Source organism: Channa argus, chromosome 16 (assembly GCF_033026475.1).
Source record: "Channa argus isolate prfri chromosome 16, Channa argus male v1.0, whole genome shotgun sequence".
Classification (NCBI taxonomy): domain Eukaryota; kingdom Metazoa; phylum Chordata; class Actinopteri; order Anabantiformes; family Channidae; genus Channa; species Channa argus.
In genome coordinates this window covers 8,793,411-8,819,973 of record NC_090212.1, presented here as the reverse complement: position 1 = coordinate 8,819,973, position 26,563 = coordinate 8,793,411, and the positions used below count along the sequence as shown (strand labels likewise).

Sequence of the window (26,563 nt, the reverse complement as noted above, 5' to 3'; positions counted from 1 at the left end):
AAATTTACGTAAAATACTTATGTGGTGCATTTTTCTGAGGTGAGGCCTATACTTCATTTACTAGGTAGATTTTACAAAAAAACATTTCACACATCCGTTTGTACGCTTGACCTTTACCTGCAGTTTCCGGCCATTTCTGCCATCTAGCGACCATTTCCGAGAAAGCAACGTGATGACGTTTCACATGTGACGCAGCGAAGTTGCAGCAGCCATGCGCTTGTTGTATCCTTGTTGATGTCGCCATGTGTAATAAGTCAGTGAATACTGAGCAGTTCATTCGCAATAAGCTTCTAAGCTGCTAAAACTTTAGGTTTTACAAAGTGACGGAGCGGCGGAGGGTGGCGGCGGTGAGAGTTGCGGCGGAGCGTAGTGCTGAGCGGGTCCTCTTCCTCCTGCTGTACGACTGTGGCGAGAGTGACAGGCGCACTGCCATGTAGGTGAGGTAGAAGAATGAGCAGTCAGCACATGCCGACAGATGGGACAGACGAGTACACGGTCCGACAGGAAAACGAACTAGAAGCCCTTGCGTCAATTTTTGGAGATGACTTCCAGGATCTGCGGAACACGGATCCGTGGAAGGTACCAGTAGCTAGAGGTGTTAGCATTGTCGTTGGTGAGCTAATGAAGGAGAAAAGTTGACCCAGTACTAATACTTTACAGTAAACTGCAGCGATCCCATAGCACCAGCAATGAGGACTCGCTGACTTTGTTTTCAGGTTAAAAGGCCTCCGGAGGTGCATCTGTGTTTGCGGCCTAACGGGCTGAATAATGGAGAGGAATGCTACGCGACTGTGGACTTGCAGGTCAAATGTCCCCTCACATACCCAGACGCGTGAGTACTGGCCCTTGACCTTTGCCATGTATTCTGCAAACATCTTGCAAAGGAACCATTCGCATCCAAAAAAGAACCATCTGTTTCAGCATAAGATGAGAGGCCACGGTTGTAAACTGAATATAGAGTTATCTGAATATAGGATTAGGCTATATCATGTCGTATTATATTTAAGTTTCAAAAGTGTTTTATACTCATATTTTAATCCAAAAAATAACACCATCCTTGTTTTTTTGGTGAGTTTTCTTGTAAATTCTGCTGACGCTGAACTTGTATTTAATTCTAACCTATTAGTCTTATAACTGGAAAAAACCATGAGAACCTCTAACAGAAACATAAAAAAAAATCATAATTATCCCAGCTCAAATGTCTAAGATTGCTTTGACAAAATGTGTCTGCAGCTCAGACAGTCAACATCTGCCAAGTATGAAAAGCTGGCTCTGAATATCTGGACAAATTTCCTATGTTGTTTACATTTTCCCTAACTACATGGTTAGAGACTTAAATGTGAAAGGTGCCAATTTTGTCAACTCAGACAAAGTAATGATAGTCTACTTATAAGAGTCTCAGCTGGATAAACAATTTTGGGAGTTTAAAAGTTTTGATTTTTTTTTTTTAAACATTGTTCTGTTTAAATCTGTCCTATAGGAATGAGCTCTATATTGGGACATAAATGGTTTATTTAGAGAATAGGATCAAAGTGACCCTAATACAGAAATTGTTCTGTTTTCTAATTTTCTTATCCAAGAGTATCCTGTAAAAAATATATTTTATTTTTATCTTCATGAACCCACATGACTGGAAAAAAATTATCTTGCATATTTGTCCTCATGCATAACTGTGGCTTTAAACATTTCAGGGCAACTGTCTCACGTGCCTGTTGCTAGTCCAGACAAAATCAGGAGGATACTGTTGAGCTCTACATGTTGTTTATTTGCTTAATACAAGTGATAATTTAGTGTTAGTACCATAATGTCTTCGGGTACCAACAGACCCCCGGAGCTGGAGTTGAAGAATGCCAAAGGTTTATCAAACGAAAACCTTCAGACCCTCCAGAGTGAACTTACCAAGCTGGCAGCAGTGCGATGTGGTGAGGTGAGAATGCGCATGTGCACACACATTCAAACATCCATGTATTACTGTTAATTACCTATTTACCTGTACACCTGTAGGTCATGATTTATGAGCTAGCGGACCATATCCAGGGCTTTCTGAGTGAGCACAACAAGCCTCCATCACGCTCCTTTCACGAGGAGATGCTGAAGAACCAGCGCAGACAGCAGGAGAAACGAGCCCTGGAGGAGCAGCAGAGGATGCACCAGCAGCGCAAGCAGGAAGAGGCCATGGTAAGTGAAGCAGAGAAAAACCTTTCACACTGGATTAGTTTCAGGATTTGAGCTGTAGTGTAATTTCTAAGTGGGTTTATTTTTTCTCACTTGTAGAATAATGAAATCATGGCTGTAATCCAAAGAAGAGAGGAAGAGAAACGAGAGGAGAAGAGAAGAAAGGAAATGGCAAAGCAGGTGCCCGAGACACATCTTTTTCACTGGTCTTCACAGCAAAAGCAGTGAAACTGGGCTCTATGTTTTGTTAAGCTTGCAAACAAGTACTGTAAAGGTTTTAGTTGTAGTGTTTCTTTTGTGTCATTTTAACTTCACAGGAGCGTCTTGAGAGTATAGAGCAACCAGTTCCTGCTAACCCTTCCCTGTTAGGCAAAAGCCCTCCCAGCCCAGGAGGAGCTCCTCCTGATCGGACTGAAGCCAAGAAAGTCGGTAATCGCCGTCGGACTACCTCAAGTACACGCAACAGGTCTGCAGCAAACTGACCGACTACATTGAAGAAACAGTAAAGAGCTTCCCATTTGAAATATGGCGATGTTTAGAATTGTGTTTGTTTTACCAGACGTGACACGTTTAATGAGGACAACCATCGCTCACAGGAGCTTCTTCATTTCAACAGCAGCACTTTTGGAGAACTTGTCGTTCACAGAGGGAAAAGTTTAGGTGAGAGCAGTGTGAGAGGACTTAGACAGTTCACTTACACTTCACCTTCCAACTTCCACCCCAGTATACATTTGTATCTGTTGTTTGTGTTACTGACAGGTGTGAGCGAGAGGCTTGGCCGAAACGTTTATTATGGGTTTGAGGCAAACTCTGGGGATTTTGCTGTGATCTATGAGTGGTCGCTGCACTGGAACAAGAAGATGGGCAAGTTCTTCACCACCCAGGAGAAAGGAAAGATTGAGAACTGTAAAAAGCAGGCAAGTAGAAAGGTTTAACACTTATGAAAGCCAACAATATACTTGTTAATAATTTTCACACAAAGTGCCACATGCTCTTGTACCCCTGTGTAGATTCATGGTGCAGAAAATGAATTCAATTCCCTCTTGAGGCTGGATCACCCAAACTTGGTGCACTACATGGCACTGAGCTCCACTGAGAAGGACAACTGCCTTGTAGTTAACCTGCTGGTGGAGCATGTTTCTGCAACCAACTTGAACCAAAGTCTGATCAACCACTCCCCAGTCCCTTTGGACAAACTCTGCCATTACACGGCCCAGCTGCTGGCCGCTCTTGACTACCTTCACTCCAACTCGGTAGTCCACAAACAGCTGGGCGCCTCCAGTGTGCTGGTGGACTCTGAGGGCAACGTTCGATTGACTGATTACAGCTTATCAAAGAGAATTGCTGATATCTGCAAAGAAGACATTTTTGAACAAGCCCATGTGCGCTTTTCAGAGGATACGGCAATGCCAACAAAAACAGGTAAAAAAGGGGACGTTTGGAACTTGGGACTGTTGCTGCTGGCTCTGAGCCAGGGGAAAGTAGTAAAGGAGTATCCAGTGATGGTGCCAGCCAGCCTGCCTGCTGACTTTCAAGACTTCCTCCACAAGTATGTATGGATTGATTCCATTCCATCCTCTGAAACTCCAGAGTTTTGGCCCATTTACTGTAAATTGTGTTGCGCATGATTTACATTAGTGCTGACCGTTTTCCAAACCACGTTGCAGTGTTTCACATTGCAGTTTTGTTTGACTTCCTGTAAACCGTTGCAACTGTGCAGAGTGAATTTACTTGCACATTAAAGTGAACAATCAAATTAAGCCAATAAAAGAATATTTGGGGTTTGTTACTGATTAATTTGCCAATTACTTTCTCAATGAATTGCTTCATTGTTGATGTAGACAACATAAGTAAAAGTAACTTGTTTTGTCTGACCCACAAAACTAATGCAAGACTAGAAAAGTAGTAAATTCTAAACCTGGAGACATCACATGTTTGACTTTCTCTCTTGAGCAACAACAAGGCACACTGACCTGGTGAATCTGAATCATTGTTGTAAATGCACAAAACAACTTGTTGGCTGTGTGCTGCAGCCAACAAGTTGGCTGTGTGTAAAATTGCATTTTAAACAGCTAGTTGTGTTCCTTTAGTTCTTTACGTTCAGAGTATTCTCATTTTGTCTGCAGGGCACAGGCACAAAATACATTAGTACAATAGACTGGATTTTGTAGCTCAGTGTCAGAGATTGCTCTATAATGGATCCATTCATGTTTTATAGATGTGTATGCCTGAATGATGCTGAACGCTGGACCACCCAGCAGCTCTTAGACCACTCCTTCCTCAAACCTCCATCACCTAAAAACCTGCCACAGTATCAGGATGCCAGCCCAGAAGGTGATACACATTTACAGTATGGAAATGAGGTCAACAAAATGATGAAAACATCTTTGAATATTCGTTCAGCATAACAAATCCACTAAGTAGAGCCTTTCTCATGGATTCTATGTGACCTAGAATTGAGTCACAAAACACTTAATGTAAAGGGGTTCTACAACAAATTAACATTTAAAGGTTTGACTAAGTAATTATTAATGTTTTAAAAAATAAATTAACAATGTAACCTACAATATTAGAATAGCAAAGTAGCCCGGATTAGAAAAGAAACAAACACTGACTATTTGTTCCAGCACTGTAATTTATTTACAATTGATTCCACACCCAATCTCTGGCAGAGAGACAAACACAAAGTCAGTAATAGTTATTTATTTATTTATTTATTTTCCTCAGATCTCGCTGTGGACTTTGCATCATCAGTCATTCCTCTGAGCCACATCCTCAATGCTCCTTTTAGCTCTGGGGTGCAGAGGCAGCTTTCCCGCTACTTTAATGAGTTTGAGGAACTGCAGCTCCTGGGAAAAGGAGCTTTCGGTGCTGTCATTAAGGTATGCTTTTTATTTTACATGCTAAATCTAATGTGATTTGAAGTCATGACTTTACATTGTCAAGAAAGTTGGCTGAACGAAAGGCTTCTCTTAAACCTCCAGGTTCAGAACAAATTAGATGGTTGTTATTATGCTGTGAAGCGCATCCAGGTCAACCCAGCCAGTAAGCAGTTCAGACGGATCAAAGGCGAGGTGACGCTGCTCTCCCGCCTTAACCATGAGAATATCGTACGCTACTACAATGCTTGGATCGAACGACATGAGATGCCCTCTGTGGGGGTGCTGAGTAACACTGACAGCTCTGAGCCTCAGAGCACAGCTGATAAGCCTCCTCAGTGCAGAGATCCTCCACGGCGCCTCAATGAACTTGGCCTCCCTGACAACATAGAAGACATCGCACCGCCTCCTGCCCTGTCAAGCTCGGTGGAGTGGTCAACCTCTATTGAAAGGTCCTCCAGCGCCAAGTGTGGCGGACACCAATCAAGTGAAGATGAGGACGATGATGATGAAGATGTATTCTGTGCATCCTTTTTGTAAGTTGCTTTTTTTTCTCTTCAGAATGAAGACTTACTCTTGCTTCAGCTATGAAACTTGACTTTGTTTCTTTGTTTGTTTTTTTGTTTAGGCCGTCAGATAGTGACTCGAGGAGCGACATCGTCTTTGACAATGGCGATGAAAGCACAGATGAGATGTCACAGGTTTGAACTTTTATACTTCCTTATATATTCATTTGTATGCATTAATTATTTTGTATTTCACTGTGTCACAAATGGCTTATGTATTCTTTCCTAGTTGGAACCGAGCAAAAGGCCAGTGACAGTCACAAAGGAGAGCACAGACTCAGACGGATCTCTCCTCATAGCACATTACTTGTACATCCAAGTAAGTTTAATTTCCACATTTTACCACTAGGGGTCTCTGTCTTACAAGTAACACACATTTTCTGATACGGACAGATGGAATACTGTGAAAAGAGCACTTTAAGAGACACGATAGACCATGGCCTGCACCTGGACCAGAATCGTTTGTGGAGACTGTTTAGGGAAATACTGGATGGCCTTGCTTACATCCATGAGCAGGTATGGTATATCAGTAACATTACAGCTAACAAGGAGGTAGTTAGGTTCTAATGTATCATGTGTCTTCATCCATCCTCTATTGCACTAGGGGATGATTCACAGGGACCTGAAGCCGGTCAACATCTTCCTTGACTCACAGGACCATGTGAAAATTGGGGATTTTGGCTTGGCTACAGACCACCCAGCTAATGTGGTATGCTATTAACAGTATTAAAATTGTCCAGGTGTGTGTCTTTGCTTGCTATGTTGTTTTAGCCGTAAAAATAATATAAACCCGTGAAACTGATCCCAAAAAAAAAATTTTAACTCACAAAACTACTATTTCTCTCTGTCAGGCCGCAGGTAAATTTGAGCCAGAGGAAAGTGGCTCTGCACTGATGCACAAAGTGGACCCAACAGGTGCGGACATGTTCCCTTAATGCTGGATGTTTATTAGGTTTTTCTGATATGAATGTATTTCCCTGACACTGTGTGTTGCTATTGCATCATTGTCTCCAGGTAACATGACAGGCATGGTTGGTACTGCCCTCTACGTCAGCCCAGAGGTTCAAGGCAACACCAAAGCCACATACAACCAAGTAAGATTGTCAGGTTTGATCTTCTTTAATGCTTCATTTGATAGCTGCAATAATCTGATCAAATACACGTAAACCATGTGCATTTGATTCTGTAAAGTTTATACCTCTACCCCCGTTTTCAAGAGCTCCCTCAATGATTTTCCTCTCAAGATCGAGTCATAAGCAGTAAGTGGCTGGGATACCTCACTATTAAATAGAACAACCCTTCAAGACCTCTAGAAGGCATCAGAGGCAAATGGCCAGTCTCCTTTTCTCCTCGGTAAAATTGTAAAAACACAGTGACACCTCTGTAACACTGTTCACATTTGCAATACACACATGCTAATATTACTGCTTGCATTCACAATACACTAATGATAGCAGTAGCAGATGACTCATTTATGCTGCCCACTTGCACCACATTTAGTGGAGCCATGCAGTACCAAGTTGAGTAAATAGGATATGGAAATATGAGTGGGATAATGCAGGAACGTCTTTCACTAAAAATCATTTCGATAGTTAGACGTTAGTTCGCAAACTGGCTTAGTGCTATCAGATGATTTGATACTTTATTTATTCCTTATATAATTGGTCAAAAATGTGCATACAACATGAAACCAGATTTGAAATAATTGTGTGATTGTTATATTTGTTTAAAGGCTAATCAACATAAATTCTGACATTTATGCATAAGCCTTGGTTTTGAGCATCTGCACCTTCCTGCCCTGCTGCTCTATACCCATTGCTGTTAAACTGAACCAGGACACAACTATATTACTCTTGAATGAGCAAAATAGTTAGGGCCAATTGGTAGGGCTAAAGGGGAGAATTGGCAATGGGCCTTCCTATAGCAATACTTGAGTGGGTTTTTTGGGGGGTTTTGTATTTAACATTGTCTTTTGTCCGTCCTCAGAAAGTTGACCTGTTTAGCCTCGGCATTATCCTCTTTGAGATGTGCTACAGGCCCATGACCACTGGGGCTGAGCGTATCTCTGTCCTGAGCCAGCTACGTGTGGTATGTCCATTTTAATCAGAAAGAATTAGGAGACAAATACTTTCAAACTTGCTTTTACCTTACCACACTGTTCTCATGCTTATAGGAGCCTATCACCTTCCCTGAAGACTTTAATGTGTATGAACAAGGAACGCAGGTGAGGATGCTGTGGCACACAGTTGATAAGAATCTTATCCCCTTTTGAAAACTCCAATCTGACAATAGAATGCCCCTTGGCATATTTCTTTTTACGTCAGAGGAAGGTGATGGAGTGGCTGCTAAACCATGACCCAGCCCTGCGGCCAACTACCCAGGAGTTGCTAAAGAGTGAACTGCTGCCTCCCCCTCAAATGGAGGAGTCAGAGCTGCATGAGGTGCTGCAGCACACAATGGCCAATGTAAACGGCAAGGCCTACCGCACCATGGTAGGCCAGCTGTTTGCTCAGAACACCTCACCTGTCATGGATTATGCCTACGACATAGATCTACACAAGGTATGATGTCTGTTTGATTGTATGTATTTGTTAGTGGATTTTGTTTTATTGTATTAACATCTGGCCATAGTGTTCGGGGTACCTGGTGGCTCAGTGGGTAGACCATCTGGTTGGGATGCAGAAGGCCGCAGGATCAAATCCCACCTAACCAGGTGTGACCCCGCCCAACCACCAGTCCTGGTGCCAGTCCTGAGCCTGGATAAAAATGGGAGGCTTGCTGCAAAATTGGCAAAATTCTCCTGAAGGGACAAGCTGAAAGCCATTGATACATGTGACTGTAGTATTCCTGCACTGTGTTATTAAGATAAATGCATTTAAATAAACTGGTGTTCATTATAAAATCTTGAATGATTTTGGCTCATTGATATTTGGTACAAAACAAAATTGGGTTTTCTTTATTATAAAAACATTATAAAAACAAGAATGTATTTAATGTCCTCTGTCCGGTGCTGCAATCAGTTGTTGTCATGCTCTCTGTAACCTTCCTGTAACTACCATTTCATCTCTCCACCTTCAGATGTCACTGCAGACATATGAATGGTAGCACCAAACCCTCCATACTAATTCACTCATCTGGTCTGCATATAACAGAGCAGCAGGAGGTCTGTTTGTGCTTAATCAATGTGTCCTGATTTCTAACAGAGGTTGTTTGTTTGGTCTCCCTCCAGGGCAGCTTCAGCTTGAACAGTGCCAAATTGCAGCAACATGTGTATGAAACAATCACCAGGATCTTCAAGAAGCATGGTGAGAACGCTTCGCTTGTTTAGTTTGTGTGCGTGTGAACACGAGCTTGTTGATTCTGCCTTAGAAACCCTTCGGACATGTGACCTGCTATTAAAAATGCCAAAGGACCCAAACATCTGCTCCAGTAAGTGGAGGCTAAAGAATAGGTGCATTGTTGGACCGTGTAGTTTCAGAGCAGGTACTAATGTTATTTTTGTGCATGCCGCTGATGATGTCCAGCTGTATTTATTTGTTTATGGTCAGTTTGTATGTGCACACATCAGTTCTTGTAGGTTAAGGGTCACATTATCTTATGCAGATGTCGCAGTAATACATGGTGTTTATCTTCAGGTGCGGTGCGTCTCCAGACACCGCTCCTCCTGCCTAGAAACAGGAAGTGGTATGATGGCAGCGAGCTAGCCTGCTTCATGGACCATAGTGGAATGCTGGTTACACTACCGTATGACCTACGTGTGAGTCCTAACATATGTGCACACATATGGTAACACACAGGCAAACGTCCATTTACACACAAACACTAATTATCTGACCATTTACATCAGCAAACCCATTTGCAAGAATATGAGCTTACAATCAGCAGCCACCTTAAGATCTTGCTAAACCCTGAGGACCAAATGCCTGTTTCTACACGGTGATTGATTACAGCCTGGTATGTTGTGACTCCACTGTCATTATTCAAGGGAACCCAATGTCTGAACTCTCTTTTTTACCTTAGATGGCGTTTGCGAGATATGTTGCCCGCAATAATATAACCCTCCTGAAAAGGTAAAGTTGTATGAATTAACACATTTTTCCAGTAAATGTTATGTATATAATGTGAATTAATTTTATTATTTACCCTGCTTTCAATCTAGAAATAAACACTATGAGGTTTGTAAATTTTTAAATTTCATTGGATTTTTCACAGACTAGGAAACTGAGGATGTCATGGTGATGTCTTTGTGAATAAAGTAAGAGCTTTAAGGCCTTTGGGAAAATTAAGTCAAATCTCCACCAAGTGAAACATTTTATTATTTTTCAAATATTTTCCCCAGTATGATGTGGTCTGTATTCACCGAGACATTATGGCATCACCTCAGGGCTTACTTTTGACAACCTTGACATAAACCTTAACCTTTAAATTCACTACAATTGTACAGGTTTACAGTTGTACTCTGAATACTAGAATCATGACTGTGTTTAAAACCTCTAATAAATGTAATACACATTATGTATCTCTTGAGAAACTTGGCAATGAACACTGTGCATCTGTGTTTTTCTTCAACTTTTTCCAGGTATAGCATTGAACGCGTGTTCCGCCCCAGGAAGCCTGATCGCATGCACCCGAGAGAGCTAATGGAGTGTGCCTTTGACATCATCACACCTGTCACCAACAGCCTGCTCCCTGATGCCGAGACCATTTACACCATTTCTGAAATAGTCCAGGAATTTCCTGCCCTTCAGGTTGTACACATATATTTTAAATATTCCAACAAGCTGACACTTTTTTTTTGTGTGTGTGTGTGCTGTCTCTCCTTGATTCACATGTTTAGGCAGGAGAGATCTTTATTTTCCTATGGATGCTTTCATCTCAACCTGTGCTGTGTTTTTTGCCCTTTTACATCCTACTTCCATTCCTAACATACCAAACTATGTGCAACCTGACAGATTTACAAAGTATTTATTATTTACATAGTAAATCTGTTATGTGCAGCTCTATCCGCTTCCTCCCCTCCCTTCCAGTACACTCCATTTCCTGTCTACATGTCCCAATGCTGTATCAGTCTTCAGTTGCAGCTCTCCTTTAATGTTTTGTGAACTTTATAAATCTTGGTTCTTGCTTGTAGTTTATCCTTTAGAGATCCTGTCTACCATCTAACTCTTTGTGTAAAAGCTTTAAGGGTATGTGAGTCACACTGAATGAGAGGGCAAGCCGGACATAGCAGTCATTATTCACTGAGGTGCTCATTGTACAGTAGTGCTCTTGGATTTTGCTGTAATTGTAACCTGAGAGAGGTGTGTGTGTGTGTGTGTGTGTGTGTTTTTTATAACTGTAGGAAAGGAACTATATCATTTACCTGAACCACACCAGCTTGTTCAAGGCCATCCTGCTCCACAGCGGAGTCCCAGAAGACAAACTCAGTCAGGCCTCCAACATACTATGTGATGCCATGGTCAGTGCAGGTCACACATGCTTTACATATGTGGAGCATTGAGTGTCAAGTTGAGTGTCTGCTGATATGCTGGATTGAACATGTACAGTAGGGTTAATTTTCTTTTATGTATTTGCTTTAGAGTGAAAAGCTGACCAAACGTGAGGTGGAGGCAAAGTTCTGGAACTTTTCCTTGTCAACCAATAGTGTGAGTGTCAACTGGGGGTATGAGCCTTCTGCAAAAACAATCATGCACTCACTCATAAATATCAAGATCTCTTGTCTTCTGTTGCACCCAGTTGCAGACATTGTACAAGTACATTGAACAGAAGGGGAATCTGCAGGACCTGGCGCCACTGCTGACATCACTCACCAAACATAAGACTGCTGTCACACAGCTGGCTAAGCAGGGCCTCAAGGACCTGGAGGAGCTTACAGTGCTGCTGCATAGACTGGGAGTGAAATTGCAGGTGATTTGGATTCCGAATAAATCATGTCAAAAAGACAGGCTCTGTTTTTTTTCTCCCCTTTTAACACTGGTGTGTCTGCTCAATAGGTGGTGGTCAACTTAGGCTTGGTGTACAAGGTGCAGCATCACTGTGGGGTTATATTCCAGTTTGTGGCTTTCATCAGAAAACGTAAGCGAACTGTACCAGATATAGTGGCTGCTGGAGGACGGTATGACCACTTGGTAGGTATTAGTCACATCCACATTCCGGTTAATAAAAACAAATAAATAAGCTGGTGTGAAATCATGACTGAACTGTGAGCAAACATTTTCATTCTAATACTGTATGCATCATTTGTTTCTCGAATATAGCTTTTCTGTCGGTATGACATTAATGCCAAATTGTGCAGTACATGGTTTCTGTATGTGTTTATTTTTTTCCACATCTGTGTTGCAAGATCCTAGAGTTTCGAGGACCTGCTGCCACATCACCAGTCCCCTCTGCAGTTGGGGCCAGTGTTGCTCTGGACAAAATCTGTGCTGCTATAGCCAACATGGAGGAACCAGTAAGAAAGACCCTTGTTCATTTTCACACACACACACACACACACACACACACACACACACACACACACACACACACACACACACACACACACACAGACCTGACATTTATAATTATTGTAATAAAGGAGCAGCAGACAGAAATTCATATTTAATCATTATTTATTATAGCAGACGGCTGCCACACAGCCACTTTTAGAAACATGTTAATAACTATGATCAGTGTGACTCCTGATGCCATGGACTTATTTTTGGAGGTGCATCATTTTCTATAATTTGTGATTCTGATTCCGAATGTTAAATTATATGCCCAGAAAATTACATGTCATCCGAAAGACAAAAGAGCATTAAAATTATTCATGTATTGCGTCATGACTCTTTCAGTATTTGACTGTTTTTTCCAATCCCTAATTTTCTCTGTCAGCCGTCTGTGAGCTCCTGTGACACCATAGTTGTTCCTGTGGGTCATTCTTCAATGTCACGAGCCATCCAAGTTGTCCAGAAGTTATGGATCACCGGTGTTTCTGCAGACATCGCCTATGATGTTTCACAGGTTAGTTGCTGGCTTAGTAGGCCTGCATTAGACCTGCATTCATGTCTGAATTTCTTCAGTGCTGAATCCCATATCAAGGGAATTTTTAATTGTAGTGCACTGTGTAGTTTTCTTGTTAAACAATCAAAAGTAATGTTTACTTAATTACTCCCCATAATGCGTTGTTTGTATTCAAGGTCTAAAACAAGGCAAGTCAGAGTTATAAAATATGTCTTCACTAGGTCACTTTTTTACTGTTGCTTCTGGGACTTTGAAGAAAGAAAATGTAAAGATGATGTAGGTAGAACAGCTCTGTACATGCAGGTGTTCAAGAAGAGGGATGAATTTCATCGAGATGGTGTTTGCCCACTAATTAGTCATTAATCCAAGTTCTAGTATTTGTTATAGGCCTTAAAGTGACCCCGATTCTGAACAAAGGCCATTAACCATTGTATAAGCTGTTAAATATGAACACCCCCTGCATTTTTTGCCCTGTAGTAACCGCATTCTCCCTTCAGAGGGCAACACGTGACTTCCGTACCTTAGGAAAAAGTCTGTCATTTGTTAGAAGCTGACTCATGGTGGCATTATTAGAGATATCAAACATCCTAAGAGAAAAAGCTTTGCTTTGTAGTCGTTTTTGAAAAAGACTTACTGTCTATACTGGGCTAACACTAGTTATGTAATTGAGTCCGTGGTCAGTCATCTGTTGGACAAGTTTCTAATCAGATTATGAATTCTTAACACTAAAAATCATACAAAACCATACCTTGAGTGGAGAACAACCAAGCTTAGATCAGCCCCTTCAAAGCAAAGTTATTCTCTGGTTATCATGTGGTCCAAGACTCCTGATGTTATGCCTTCGTCACATTCTTCATGTTTATGTGACAAACTGACCTTAGCCCTGGTGTGTGTGTGTGTGTGTGTGTGTGTGTGTGTGTGTGTGTGTGTGTGTGTAAACCCGCCTCACTGGCAGAGGCCTTTGCACACACTTGAATACTTCTCTTGTTTTTTCCTCCTTTTCTACTTTATAACCTATTGTTGTTGGTAACTTTCCGCTTCAGCAGTGAATAAGTGTTTGCTTAGTGGTTGTCATTGTCTTTCGTACGGCCACAGGACACAAGTAATCGACGCCTTCTTCTCCCTTAAGTCCTTAGGAGCAATTACAAAAGGTTGGGTTTGAATGGAAACACGCAGCATAACATTCCAAAGATTCAGTGTTCGCGTGTGTTTTTGTTTATTTTGTATACAGGCTGGCGCCTTGACCAGTACAAAATGGTGAGAACACCTTGTTGGGACCTCCTCACCAATCACTCCCACTTGTTGGACTTTTTTTTTTTTTTTTTTTTAAAGATCTTTCTCATTCTAGCCTTTTATCCTAAGCAGACAAAGCCTCTCTTTCAGGGTTTATTACCCATATATGGCAAACCTCGTTCACATGGCATTGAGCCTTCTTAAAACCCTTTAGGTAGTTAATTTGTGCTGTCAGTGAGAAACATGTCAGAAAAGAGGAAGTTAAAAGCCAACATGATGAGCTGCACCTTGTGATACACTGCAGGGTTTGTTCTGGAACCACCGTTAACTTGTCCAGCAGAGGAGCCAAACCAAAGTTAATGAGAATAAATTAGCTTAGATAAACATATACATTCACTACATACAGACAGTTACGGTCAAATGCATTTCCTCAATACACATTTCTTTTGGTTGTGGGCCCTGCACAGTGTACACTCAAACCAACCAAATGACTGCTGCTATGGAAGAATTTGTGAGCCCGGGGTCCGCTCAGACCGAGATGTAATTTAAAAAAAAATATTTTCCTCAAAGCAATGCGTCAGCTGAGTGCTACCTTTCTTACCATTTTTGTAATACTCCGAAATTGAAGACTATAACACATTAATAATAAGATTCCTGTAATGTTTTCAACATTGATATCTTATTCATTTAAAAATGAATTGAGGAAAAAAACTCAGCAGTTTGCATTTTTCAAAAATTGTGCACTGCAGAGAGACAGTTTACTATGGAGCAGGTGCAACACAATATTGGTGGTAAATAGTTAACATGTGTCCATCATTTTGTGTGTTTAGTCTCAGGAGACTCTGTTGGATCATTGCAGGCTGGCAGGCATCACCTGCATAGCTCTGGTCTCTGACAAGGAGGGCAACTATGTGAAGGTAAACTAAGCTTACTTGTAAACCACAGCCAAGAAAAAAACAAAATACAATTTGCCTGCTCAAACATTTGGGACAGTTTAAGTCTGTCCAGAAATGTTCAGTAGGCAGTGTTGTCCTGTGACAGCTTTTTCACAAATGGCATTACAGATTCCAAACTGTTTTAATAAGATAGAAATGTAGGAAAGTTGTGTATAGTGGCACCTGCTGGTAATTGTCTGTGTTTAGGTAAAATCATTTGAGAAGGACAGGCAGTCTGAGAAACGAATTCCAGAGTCAGACTTGGTGGACCACATCATTCAGAAATGTCGGACCAAATTCTTTGAAGAGAGAAACATCAGGTAAAGAAATTTCAAACAAAATTTCAAAGAAATTTCATCTAAACGCTCCCACTCAGGTGACTGAAAGTTGTGAAGGGGTTTCTTCTTATAAATATTGTTGTTGTTGTCATCATACAGAGAACTCTCTGAAAGCATGACTCTTCAAAACTCAAAAGGATCATTGCTCAACACCACAGGTACTGTAGTCAACCTTACAGGCAGCTTGTTTATACAGGTCATACTGTAGATGTGTATTCCAAAAGCCCTCCTGCAGAATGAAACAGCCACATCTCTGTTGTGTTTCATCTCCAGCACAGTAGGCCATCTACTAAAGTGCCAAATAATGAGTCATACAGTTACTGTTTTAATTGATACAGAAGCAGTTTTTCACCACTCTCTCATTGTAATTTGTGAATGTGACATTGAAGATGTACCTTCCTGTTGGGTTTTATTTGCATTGTGTTGAAATGCTCCTTTTTTTTTATCTCCAGGCTCTTCAGAACAGCATGGGAGCAGCAGCACTATAAACATGAATGTGAATGTCATCAGTCCAGAAAAAGTTTCAGCCAGTGCTAGACGACGCTATGAGACACAGGTTTGGGACTCGCACAATTACAATTTTCAAGCAGTTAAATTGTTTACATGCTGATAATGGAATAGTTTTACAATAAAAAATAAACTTCAGTATACAGTATTGATATACTGTATTAAATTCATGTTCATGCTTTGATATGAAAGAGAGTATCAAATAAAAATCGTGTTCATGAGCATGTTCCTGCTGCCAGGTGTTGACATGCTCTGACCCCCCCGGAGTACTCACAGAAATCAGACTTCTCTGGTAATTGGGGCACAGCCTTTACATTCACTTAAAAAACCTGGTTACGCAAAATCCATGTATACATGCAACAGAGAGTGACCTGATGTCTCCTCCACCAACGACTTATTTTAGAGGCCTGGCACACAGATTTTAACTATATAGAGACAGAAAATCCAGTGTTGCCGCAGAGTGGAAATGCAGGGGAGAAATAGGAAAGACGCATGCAGCTGAGGGACAACGATCAAATTTTAAAGACCCACGGGGGAAAGTGACTTATACAAGAAACTTTGTCTCACTTACATTTTCTGTCGGTCCTGAGGTTGACTAAAATGAGGTGGCACCGCCCCGTTATCTCATTAACTATCTCTACTTTCAATCGTCTTTTCCCTCAGCTGTATGCAGCTTACTGTCTGGAGCCTTTGGTTATGCACACGCGCAGTTGGAAAAAGGCTTATACATGGCAGAGTAATCTGTGTTCTCTGACAGAAATCTACCTGGGGAAACTAGGTTTCTCTAATCCACCCACCCCATTTTCAGAAACCAGCTTTCGTAAGAAATCAGCTTTCTGGAGAGAGTCGACTGTAACCTGGTTTCTTAAGTCCATTTAAACACACTCAATGAGCCACACCAATAGTAACCACATTTTTACATGGAGTCTTGGTTATGAAATTAATGGTTGTCTTTTTTTAATGGCCTTCTTCTTAGTGTTTTACTATGTGTCTGTTTCAAACTGCAGTATTTGTCATTATGAACATGGCGCCTGCAACTTGAGGCCTGGCCAGTTGTTTGCTTACAAAATAATTGCATGGAAAGATTTTTTTTTCCTGCTGTTTCATGTTGATCATGGGAACAGTTTTTTTTTTTTTTTATCTTCCACACTTTGGTTTTTTCTTTTGTTCTCTCTCTCTTTCTCTTTCTCTCTCACACAGATCCAAACCAGATTACAGAATCTTGGTAGCAATTTGCAGAACAAGAGCAATGACATTGAAGTTCTGGCAGTAAGTAATTTATGTTGTTTACTCTTTTATCCCTCCTAATCCCAACCTCCCTTTTCCCCTGTTCTCCCACCTTCTCTGAAAATGATGTGTGAAATCCCAGTGAAAAGCATGAGCATTTAAAGTTGAAGCAGCCCTTTTATATTGTTTTTCCTTGTGTGAAAAAGCCCTGCTGGAGGTACAGTGCCTGTGAATCCATAGCATTCTCCCTAGAACAATGACTACTTAATAGAAACCAGCCAGGGTATCATTTGACTGCCATACTGACTCTATTTGTGGTTGTGTTGGAATTTTATGGCTCCAACACAACCGCATTTACATTCTCAAAGTAAATCATCTTTACTCCTTACTTTACTACTCAGTTCCTTCTGATAAGCCTATTAGCTGATTCCTGTGATGTAACATAGAACACTTTTAGGCCTGACAGAAGTACTATGAAAGTGTTATTATAACTATTTTCTGATTTTGAATTGGACTGGATTATCTCGTGTTCAAAGAGTTGCCAAACAACCTTTGGGCATCGGGGGTGATGGTTAATAGTTTTAGTGCAGTTATGAATGCAGTATTCAATGCAACGTAGCCACTTCCTGCCAAAGTGCGTAATAAGTTTTGTTTTGTAATTTGATGAACTGTTGCAATATGAGAAGACTCCATTGTGTTTTTGTGTAACCCTGCTTGTTTTTCTTAATCGCACAGGTGGACCTACAGAAAGAAACACTGATCAACTTCCTTTCTCTGGAGGTTGGTTTCCTACGGACTTCATCTGTAACACTGCACAGTTAATAAATAGCAATCTCCTATTGAACTATGCGAGGGAGGGGGTTGGGGAAGTTGAAAGAACTCCCAACAGAGGTCAGGCTCTGAGGCAGGAAGAGGGAATCCCGTCTCCTTCCTTACAGTGCTGCCTGATGAGGATTGAAGTTGGGGAACTCCTCTGCCTTTTTCCACTTCCAGGGAGAGCTGCACTCTATTAATCAGGCTGTTGAGAGAAACATGCACTACTAAAATTAATATAACTATTAATATTCACATTCATATTCCAATCTCCTGACCAAATTGCACTCCTAAAAAGTGTTCTTAACACTGCTGTATCATATAAGTAAAAGCCTTCATTCCGTAAATGAATGGACCACAAAGTATGTGTCAATGAACGCACATAGAGTACATAAAACGCATGACAATACAAAGTGTATATAGCCAGGCCTGAAGGAGAGGCCTGTTTTAAATATGGACAAATTACTCCAAGGAAATCTTTAAAGTCATTGTTACTCTAGTTTTACTGCCCTGCTGGAATTATACTCCAAGGCTGCGGATGAAAAACTAATTTATCCTCCAATATTCTACATTTGTACTCTTCAGTAAAGTCTGTTAACAAAAATGAAGAAAATGATAACTTACCTGATGTGTTGTTGATTATCTCCACTGTTTTGTAAAGTACACTGATTATGTCTGGGAGTTTGCATGTAAACGTAGTCAATGTTGCAATCAGCTTTCTCTGGTAATCATATTATAATATTTTGAAAGCCAGGCTAAGAGATTTGAATTGTATAGTAACCGAAAAATGCTGGTTTCTTACTTTTGTTGTGTGTTCGTCGCACTGCTAATCTCTCCTTTCATTCTTTTTTTCACTCAGCTCCATGTTCACAAGAAAGCAAACTGTAACCTGGTTACTTAAGTCCACTAAATGTGTCACCTAGGCTTTTCCATTTTCTTTAACCCCTGCTCTGTCTCCATTCTTCCTAGTTTGATAGTGAAGAGCTGTTCAACAGCAGCGTGAAGACTCTGCTGTCTCGTCTCCCAAAGCAGCGCTACTTAAAATCCATCTGCGAGGAGATTCATCAATTCAAAATTACAAAAAGGTGCGTTGGTTATTGTGCAGCCTTTGCACATGCTTGTAGCCCTTAACCTTTGTGTTCTTTTGTCACACTGTTATTGTCAAAACAAAAATAACTTTACAGATTTACTTCTGTATCTGCTGGGCACAGCTAGCTGTTGACTAAACAAAACAAAAATTCTTCCCCACGGGATTTTAATAAATATGAAGACTTCTTTCACCTCCTAAAAGTAAAGGAACATAAAGAACATGATCCTGTCCAAACCTTTATGGATGTCGTGTTTTGGCAGAGGTTCCTGTGGAAGATAAGCCAGAGACCCTGTAGTCTCGCCTGTCAGCTCTCTCCCACATGTTTCCGCTGACTACTGAGTACAGATATTTATTAAAACGAAACATGAAGCAAACAGTGGAATACGCTAAAGACCAAAAAAGGCAAAGGACCTCGTTGTACGGACAGCTGCCACTCCAAAGCTCTGGCCAAACCCACACACTCCAGGTGTAACAGTGACAGTCAGTCCTTCAAAGGGAGCAGTTAGACAGATAACTACTGCCTTGTAGAAGATTAAATCCTCAGCTGATCCCATTTCCTGGGGTGAAATCTTGAGAAGGATTTGCCTTGTTTGGTCTTCTGATGTCTGCCTCTTAACACCCTAGTTGATTGACACTCAGATTGCAGCACAAGGAGGTGGGCTAACTGTTAATGTTCCCAAGCTCCCCAGCAGATGTTCTCAGATCCTGGGCTAAATCCTCAGTGTTTGAGCTTCTAGTGTCGTGATGCTAGTGATTGCCCATGGAGACAAATCCTTTGAGGGATATAACAGTGTTTTGTGTTTTTGTTTTTTTTTGTTTTTTACATGAATGAGATTGTAACAGAAATTCAGAGCTGCTTTTTCTTGCTTCCTGTCTGAGTCTTTGGAGCAGTTGGTTTTAATTTCCTGTCTCTGCTGTGTGTTTGATTCACCATTTTAGGGGAAAAGCCTTTGTTGATAAATGAGCGTAACTGACTGCAACAATGGATATATTCAACATGTGTTTCCATGTTTGTTTGGTTGTTTGAAGGGCACAGGCAACTGAGGCCAGATGGGGGGCCTAAAGGGCTCATGCACTAGTCACCTGGCTACAGCAGGAGCATAAACTAAAAAAATTCTTTTAGCCAATGCTACTGGTAGCAGGACTTGCACATACAACCTTGTATAGCAGGTAGAGCATTAATTTATTCATACAGTGGGGTGCATCATCATGTAAGTACTATTGGATGGTTTTCCAGAGGTCTGCACAGAAATAGTAGGTTAACCATATTTACATTGGACTACAAGCCTAAAGTGGCAAAAAGCTAAATCATAATGAAAACGATAGGTTTCAGCGGTTTATATTTAAATAATTTAGCTAATCCGAAGATTGGATAGTGTCAGCTGAATGGCTTTCTTTTAGGTTATAAATGGTTCGCTACTTATCCAAGCAGCTGCTTCTTTCTTTTAACCAGGAGGAAAGAATTCCAGTTGACATGGCTAAATCTGGATGACAAAGAATCTTCACCAACACAATTTAGCTGATGTTTATCTCTACAGTTATTAGTTATAAGCGAACAGGTGGTAGCTCAGTTTGTCAGTGCTGTCTTGGGATTTTACTCTATGGTAAATTTAAAATGTTTTGATTTCAATTGATTTTAGGATGTTCTACTTGGAGGTCCTCCGTAATGCTTTGTTTCATATTCTTTTGACTCCTATTGTTTCTCCTACTTTTAACATTATTCTGACTTTATCCTTCAAGCCCCCTAGTACAATGTCCGCATTAGGTCTAAATATATATCATCTGAATGATTAAAAGTGAACAAATGCGCATGTTGATAACATTTTCATAACTTGACTGCATTGTATTTGAGTGATGGAACCTTTTTTTTTAAATCGGATGCACGGCTTCGACATGCTGTAAACAAAACACGGTTTCCCACAGCTTAAGTTTTCTATCATGTTGTGCCTCCTGCGCGCGCTGATCGCACACTGACATCGAGCGGCGTTTCACATGTGAATACACTGCTCACTCGGGCGATCTTCCGCAGTGTCACATGTATGAAATGCAACTCCAGACATGTACGACGCTGATTTCTCCTGACATTGTCCAGAGTTCAACAGGCACTATATAAACATGACATGTTCTACCTTTGCAGGGTGGCTGTGGTGGTTTTGTACAGCTACAGGGATGACTACTACAAGATTCTTCTCTGAAAACCAAATGCTTCACTGGATGGATGTGTTGTAATGAGAATCAGATTCTAAGACTGTTATTAGCCTTGAATCTCAAGAGTGACTTTGTAAACTTTTGAAGGCTTTTTCCATGTGGAAAACATGAGCTCCAAGACAGTGATTCTTTTACCATGTGAAATACCAACTTAGCTATTCAACTGCAGTACTCAATTTAAACTCTGTAACTTTCCAGTGTTTTGTGTCCTTTCAAGATGGAAGTAGACAAAGGTTTACTGGACTTCATTGCCTTAACAGATCTATAAGATTTGAAAAAGAAAGGGCTTTTTACTGAAGATTATGTTATGAACCCACCAGATTTACATTTCTAATTAGAGATGGATGCTTGAAATAAATTACCTTTTGTAACATGTAGCTCATCTTGTGTGTTCTAAATGTACAACAGAACAACTTTCACCTTGAAGAAGCTGGTGAAGAGTCCGGATATTACATGTGTCAAGAGCTTCTTACGCTTATCATGCTTAAAGGTGTGTGAACTCTTCTGCATAAATAGGACCTAACATATAATCAGATTTTTAACCAAGTCATACAATTAGAGATCCCAATTAAGTAAATGACCAAAACTACACCTTTTGTTTACTTTTTACAAAGTCTTAAATATTGTGTGTGACTAATGTATGTGAATCTCTAGAATTACCAGTTTATTTTGAGTCTTCACTATCCGTGGCTGGTCTTGACAACAGAGTGCAGAAATGGACCAGAACAAAGGTGATTTTAAAAGGGAGAGTTGTTGATGCTCTCCTGGTTGAGAAAAGTTACAAAAAATTTGTAAAGATCTTGGACTTCTCCAATCAACACATTACAGCATTCAATAGCACTGTTACCCTCCCCAGGAGTATTTGACAAACAAAAAACACCCCATTGTAAAAACACTAAAGGTCTCCTGCACATGGCAGAGTTGCAAGTAGAAAGCCACTACCCTATGAAAAAGAAAAAACTTTCAGATCTTCTAGCCATCCATGCTCTTTTCTTGGGAAGTTTTCATTTTCTCCCTGTGCTTGCGTGGGTTTGCTCCAGTTAATCCGCTTCCCTCCCACAGTCCAAGCACATGCATGTCTGGTTAATTTGCGATTGTAAATTGTGCACAAGTGTAAAACGTCTGCTGGACTGACGACCTAACAGGTGTACCTTCCCCCCCATTCACAGCTGTGATAGGCTCCTGTCTTGGTAGATAGGAACTATCCTGAATTGAGCTTTGATGCCTCTGGACCAAGATGGATGGAGTTATGAATTCTGAATTGCAAAAGCAAATAGTACAGGAAAACATCATGGTATTCATTTATGAGCAGTGGCAGCTGCAACCTGACATGGAACAACTTAGGGTTCAGTGTTTTGCCAAAAGACTCTTTGACATGTGAGGAGTTGACCCTGTGGTCCACGGACTCCTGCTTTACCAACTGAGCTGCAGCCACTGTCATTCTGCTGAAGAACAGATCAAATTTTATTTTGGAATGGCTGAGTTCTGAATTATTCCTACAGAAATGCTGTGGAAGTATCTAAAGCTAGCACTTCATGCAAGTAAGCCAACCAGCATTCTAAAGTAGAAGCTTTTCCTAAAAAAAAAAAAAAGGAATGGGCTGAAAACCCTCCAAGCTGATGTGTAGGGGGAATAAACCATTTTTTTTATTGTTTAGATACAGTTAATGCTATTTACAAATGTTCAAGTGATCATGTATTGGTGCCACTATCAGTAGTCTACAGGGTTTGCAGTGTGTAACAGCCTTCTGATGCTGTATTCAAAGTTAAGACTGAAACTATTGTACTATTGTTCGTTTATTGGTTTTCTGAAGTTTCCTTACCTTGAGGTTTATGAGCACAGTCTGTACTGAGGTTTATCCAAGTTTCCAGGTCTGTTCAGTATTTTGCCAGTGTTTCATTGTAGAGAGTCGTATAGATCGTTTACTTGCTCCACTTGCCCTGAAGAAACAACCCACCACCACTAAACACATTTGCCTGTGCTACTGAGATAAGAGAAAAATTCAGAGTCATCAATAGAAAACCACCAGATGTACCGCAACTAAAAAAAGACAAATTCTGATTTGGAGCAGAAGTCCAGGACCAGATGTGCATGAGTTTGCAAGTGTGTGAAGCAAAAACCACTAACGGATACCATCTTGGATTACATCACTGCACTTTAGGGGGTTTCTACTCCAAACAAGGAATCATTACTGCTGGCCGCTTTGGTTCACACATTTATTTTTCAAAATAATTGTAAAAGGAACAGTTCACCATCTAGGAAATATATTTACAGGGTTTGTAACAGTGAAATAAATAAGGCTGTATAGAATATAGCAGATAGAAATGGTAAATTGCCTACAATGTACAGCAGCTTTGGCTACCAAAAGTTCACTTTAAGGAAAAAACAAAAACTATAGTTTAGTATTAATAAATAAAGCTATGTGAAAAAATAAATAAGGTACTCTCTTGTCCTACTAATTTAAACTACTTTTTTTTTTAAAAACACATAACAGAACAAAGATTGCGTAAGCTTTTACAGTCCTCTTCATTTTAAAGCACATGGTCATGATTCAAACAGACACAAATCTACAGTTACTACAAAACACTTCAAATTGGTCTCCAACCAATTTTGGCAACACACTGGTCTTTGTATTGAGAAATTGGCAATGGATTTAGATCTCTCATCCAAAAACCTTTTTCTCTGAAATCCCCATTTGTTTCGTAAGGTTTCTCAGTTTCTCTCCTTTTCTCGTACTGATCAGATTGGTACAGAGCAATGTGTCAGTCAAATCTCTGATTAGGGCCATTATCCCTCCAACAATGTGGGCTTTATCAAAAACATTGGCTTCAAAGAAAAATGCTGTGGTGTAATATGGACCATTATATACCTAGGAAGTTCTGCGTATGTTCCCACATCGTATAATTCACCAGTATACAAAGAGCTAGTGAACACCATCAGTGATGCTGTACAACACAGTCAGTTCATTTTCATAATAAATATATATATAAAAACTGTTTTAGATTTCTTGATCTGGGCTAAAAGTAATCCAGTGAAATCAAAGATAATGCATTAAGGCTATGGAATTAAGGCTTTAAAAAGAATTATTTCTAACCAGCACTAACAATCAGCATGAACTGTATCTCCACACATGGAAAGCTGTAAAACGAGTTATGAAATGAGGCATAGTATCAAAGACATTCCTCACAGGTCCAGATGAAGGCTCTGGCACCCGTTTTTCCTCTGCCGTCAATAAAATGACAGCATTCCTGGATGAACATCACTCCACTCTAACTTCAACTCTAACCTTACAGCACAATGAATTACAACTGATTGCTTAGAAGAGCAGAGCTCAGATGACGACTACTGGCTACTGAAATGCGTTCTTCAAATTTCATTTTGTAGAATTGTGGCTTCTTGTTTGGAGTTTGGGAATAGAATGACTGAGCTCATTTGATGGTAGAAAATGTAGTATGATTTTGATACTTGGGGGATAGGGGATTAGACTTAAACGTTACAATATATACCCGCAGATAATAAAATCGAGTGGTGGCAAAGAATAATACTACAAATACTGTAAAAATATACAAAACACTAGGTGGAAACCACACATTCTAAAGCAGGGGTTTGATCTGGGGGGTTCGTATAAAGCCTGTTGACTTGATTTGGCAGCTGAACTCTGATCCAACTGGATTATCGGTTCCTTTGGCCTCCCAGGACATGGTAATGATTAGATCCATGAAAAACTGCTATATCGGGAGGGCAGCATTCTTTAAGTCCTCCCTAAACTACAGCCCAAACCCCTGTCCTAAAGCTTTTTATGATTTTCTTATTGCCTCAATGTTCCAGTTTCAAAGGAGGCAGTAATACGCACTAATATTAGTGTTCACAGTCTGATTCTGATTGAGGAGCTTCTTTGGCTGCCTCCTTCTGTTTCGAAGTATAGCCCAGAGTGGCTGTGTCCTTTATGAGTCCACCCATCCACCCGCCTCCCAACATGTCACTCCAACCAGAAGTCCAAACACAGACAAATACGGACACACAGTAATAGAAACAGATGCAATTTCTCTTGTAGAACGTCCTCAGTTTTACTGTCACTCAGAGACGAGGGTGGGAACATGGCAGCGGCTGAGGTGCATGTACAGTTACACAAATCACCTTGGATACAGCAGTAAGAGAGAGTGGGAGGTTGTGGACAGCTCTGATCTGAAGAGTCTGTTTTTCTGTGTATTTGTTTGTTCAGCGTGACGTCCAGTCGTTGCCCATACTCAGTTTGGCTCTGGGGATGGTCATCTTGTCCACACAGGAAGAGCTAATTTCTGTGGGGAAGTGGATGATCCCACAGTCATTCTTCACACTCTGAAACTTGTTCTCCTTGGAGGGCTCCATATAGACCACAGAGTTCTTGTTTACATGCTTCTTTAAGATCACAGTCTAAGAAAAAACGAAAACGTACTGTTTTAGTTTAAAGTTTGTTCATAAAATGGGAATAACAGTCCCTGACAAATTCTCTCTTTCTGAAAATAAGTAAAGTTGTAGATTTTATGACTGATGGGACCTTTTTTCCAGCTGAAAGTGCAGGGCTAAGGGAAAATCCGTTAATCCTGATGTCTTGACAGGTTTATCACTGGTTGTAGCAGAAGGTGGAAGATCAAGGCAAACGTCGCCTGACACATGCACTTATTAACACTGCACACGGCTGTTTATATGATGGGAGTCTGTAATTTAGCACCATGTTCATCCAGTGCTTCACGTTTTTAAAAAATGATTTATGGCATTCACAGCTAGCCTCTCACCTTCTTTGGTGCACTGTAGCAGGACATCTGCACCCACTTCTTTTTCTTGTTGATGAGTAACGCCACAATGAGAAAAATGATGATGGCAAGGAGGAGACCAGCCAGGATCCAGGCTGCTGATTGGTAGATGAGAGCCATCTCAGTTCTGCCGGGGGTATTCTCAACAGAACCTGGCACGTCTGTGGGACACAGACAAAACTGATACTGGATTTCTCCCACAGCACAGAGCAGAAAAATCCAAAATGAGCTTGTTTATTTGCTTGACTATTACAACTACTGGGATTGGCAGATAACCACTTACAAATTAATAGTGTCTCGAGAGCGGTCACGTTTAGTCCATTTAAGATTCATGTTTTAGTTCGTATATGTTTCACTCATTTATCAAGACATTTCAAACACCCTCAATTAGAATAAACAGTCCCAGGAACCAGCAGGGAGAGGACACACAGACTTCTATTAACTAGGACAAGATTACTACTACACAGAGAACACATTAACTGGAAGTGTGTGTGTGTGTGTGTGTGTGTGTGTGCGCCCAATTAGGTTCAGATTTAATAAGCAGGTACCTGTTTCAGCAATGATGGGCGGTACAGTGACGGTGGTGGTCCATGCAGTGGAGGCTGGTGCCCTGGGGCCACTGGTCGACACAATCACAGGCACTGATGTTGTGACGTCTGTTCAAGCAAGAATAAGATCCATTACCAATATGAGAGGCTTACCACAGAACAGTCCAGACAAACATTTTTTTACTGTGGGCGAGTATATAAATTCTCAAGGGTCTCAGGTGATAAAGCTTTGTTTGCAGTAACTGTCAT

At 40.7% G+C, this 26,563-nt stretch overlaps 2 protein-coding genes across 4 annotated transcripts in view; one reads left to right on the top strand and one right to left on the bottom strand.

Annotated features, from left to right (window-relative positions):
- Nucleotides 1-156: 156 nt before the first annotated feature.
- Nucleotides 157-21,350, top strand: eif2ak4 (eukaryotic translation initiation factor 2 alpha kinase 4). Its single transcript, XM_067480596.1, has 39 exons — nt 157-579; nt 717-832; nt 1,825-1,927; nt 2,005-2,178; nt 2,275-2,355; nt 2,493-2,641; nt 2,735-2,835; nt 2,935-3,092; nt 3,186-3,724; nt 4,394-4,509; nt 4,903-5,057; nt 5,160-5,590; nt 5,683-5,755; nt 5,850-5,939; nt 6,014-6,136; nt 6,225-6,329; nt 6,472-6,535; nt 6,635-6,714; nt 7,607-7,708; nt 7,794-7,844; nt 7,945-8,181; nt 8,850-8,925; nt 9,256-9,377; nt 9,641-9,690; nt 10,200-10,368; nt 10,962-11,078; nt 11,200-11,265; nt 11,357-11,527; nt 11,614-11,748; nt 11,964-12,071; nt 12,494-12,622; nt 14,686-14,772; nt 14,998-15,110; nt 15,228-15,286; nt 15,581-15,684; nt 16,836-16,904; nt 17,598-17,642; nt 18,645-18,760; nt 20,903-21,350. Exons 1-39 carry the CDS (start codon nt 451-453, stop codon nt 20,958-20,960), a joined length of 4,971 nt encoding a protein of 1,656 aa, XP_067336697.1. The 5' UTR covers nt 157-450; the 3' UTR covers nt 20,961-21,350.
- Nucleotides 21,351-23,168: 1,818 nt separating this feature from the next.
- The window catches only part of crim1 (cysteine rich transmembrane BMP regulator 1 (chordin-like)), a 28,709-nt gene continuing 25,314 nt past the window's right edge, over nt 23,169-26,563 (bottom strand). For all 3 annotated transcript variants that reach the window (XM_067480598.1, XM_067480599.1, XM_067480597.1), the window contains 3 exons: nt 26,315-26,422; nt 25,749-25,927; nt 23,169-25,386 (listed from right to left, as the gene is read on the bottom strand). In XM_067480598.1, coding sequence (XP_067336699.1) covers nt 25,192-25,386; nt 25,749-25,927; nt 26,315-26,422 — 482 coding nt within the window. In that variant the 3' untranslated portion in view covers nt 23,169-25,191. The remainder of the gene's footprint in view (nt 25,387-25,748; nt 25,928-26,314; nt 26,423-26,563) is intronic.

Bases quoted from the DNA above. Each gene is read 5' to 3' on its own strand.
- eif2ak4 (XM_067480596.1), top strand. From the start codon at position 451: ATGAGCAGTCAGCACATGCCGACAGATGGGACAGACGAGTACACGGTC. The intron at 7,709-7,793 runs GTATGTCCATTT...TCATGCTTATAG, and splicing joins TCCTGAGCCAGCTACGTGTG to GAGCCTATCACCTTCCCTGA. The intron at 11,266-11,356 runs GTGAGTGTCAAC...TGTTGCACCCAG, and splicing joins TTTCCTTGTCAACCAATAGT to TTGCAGACATTGTACAAGTA.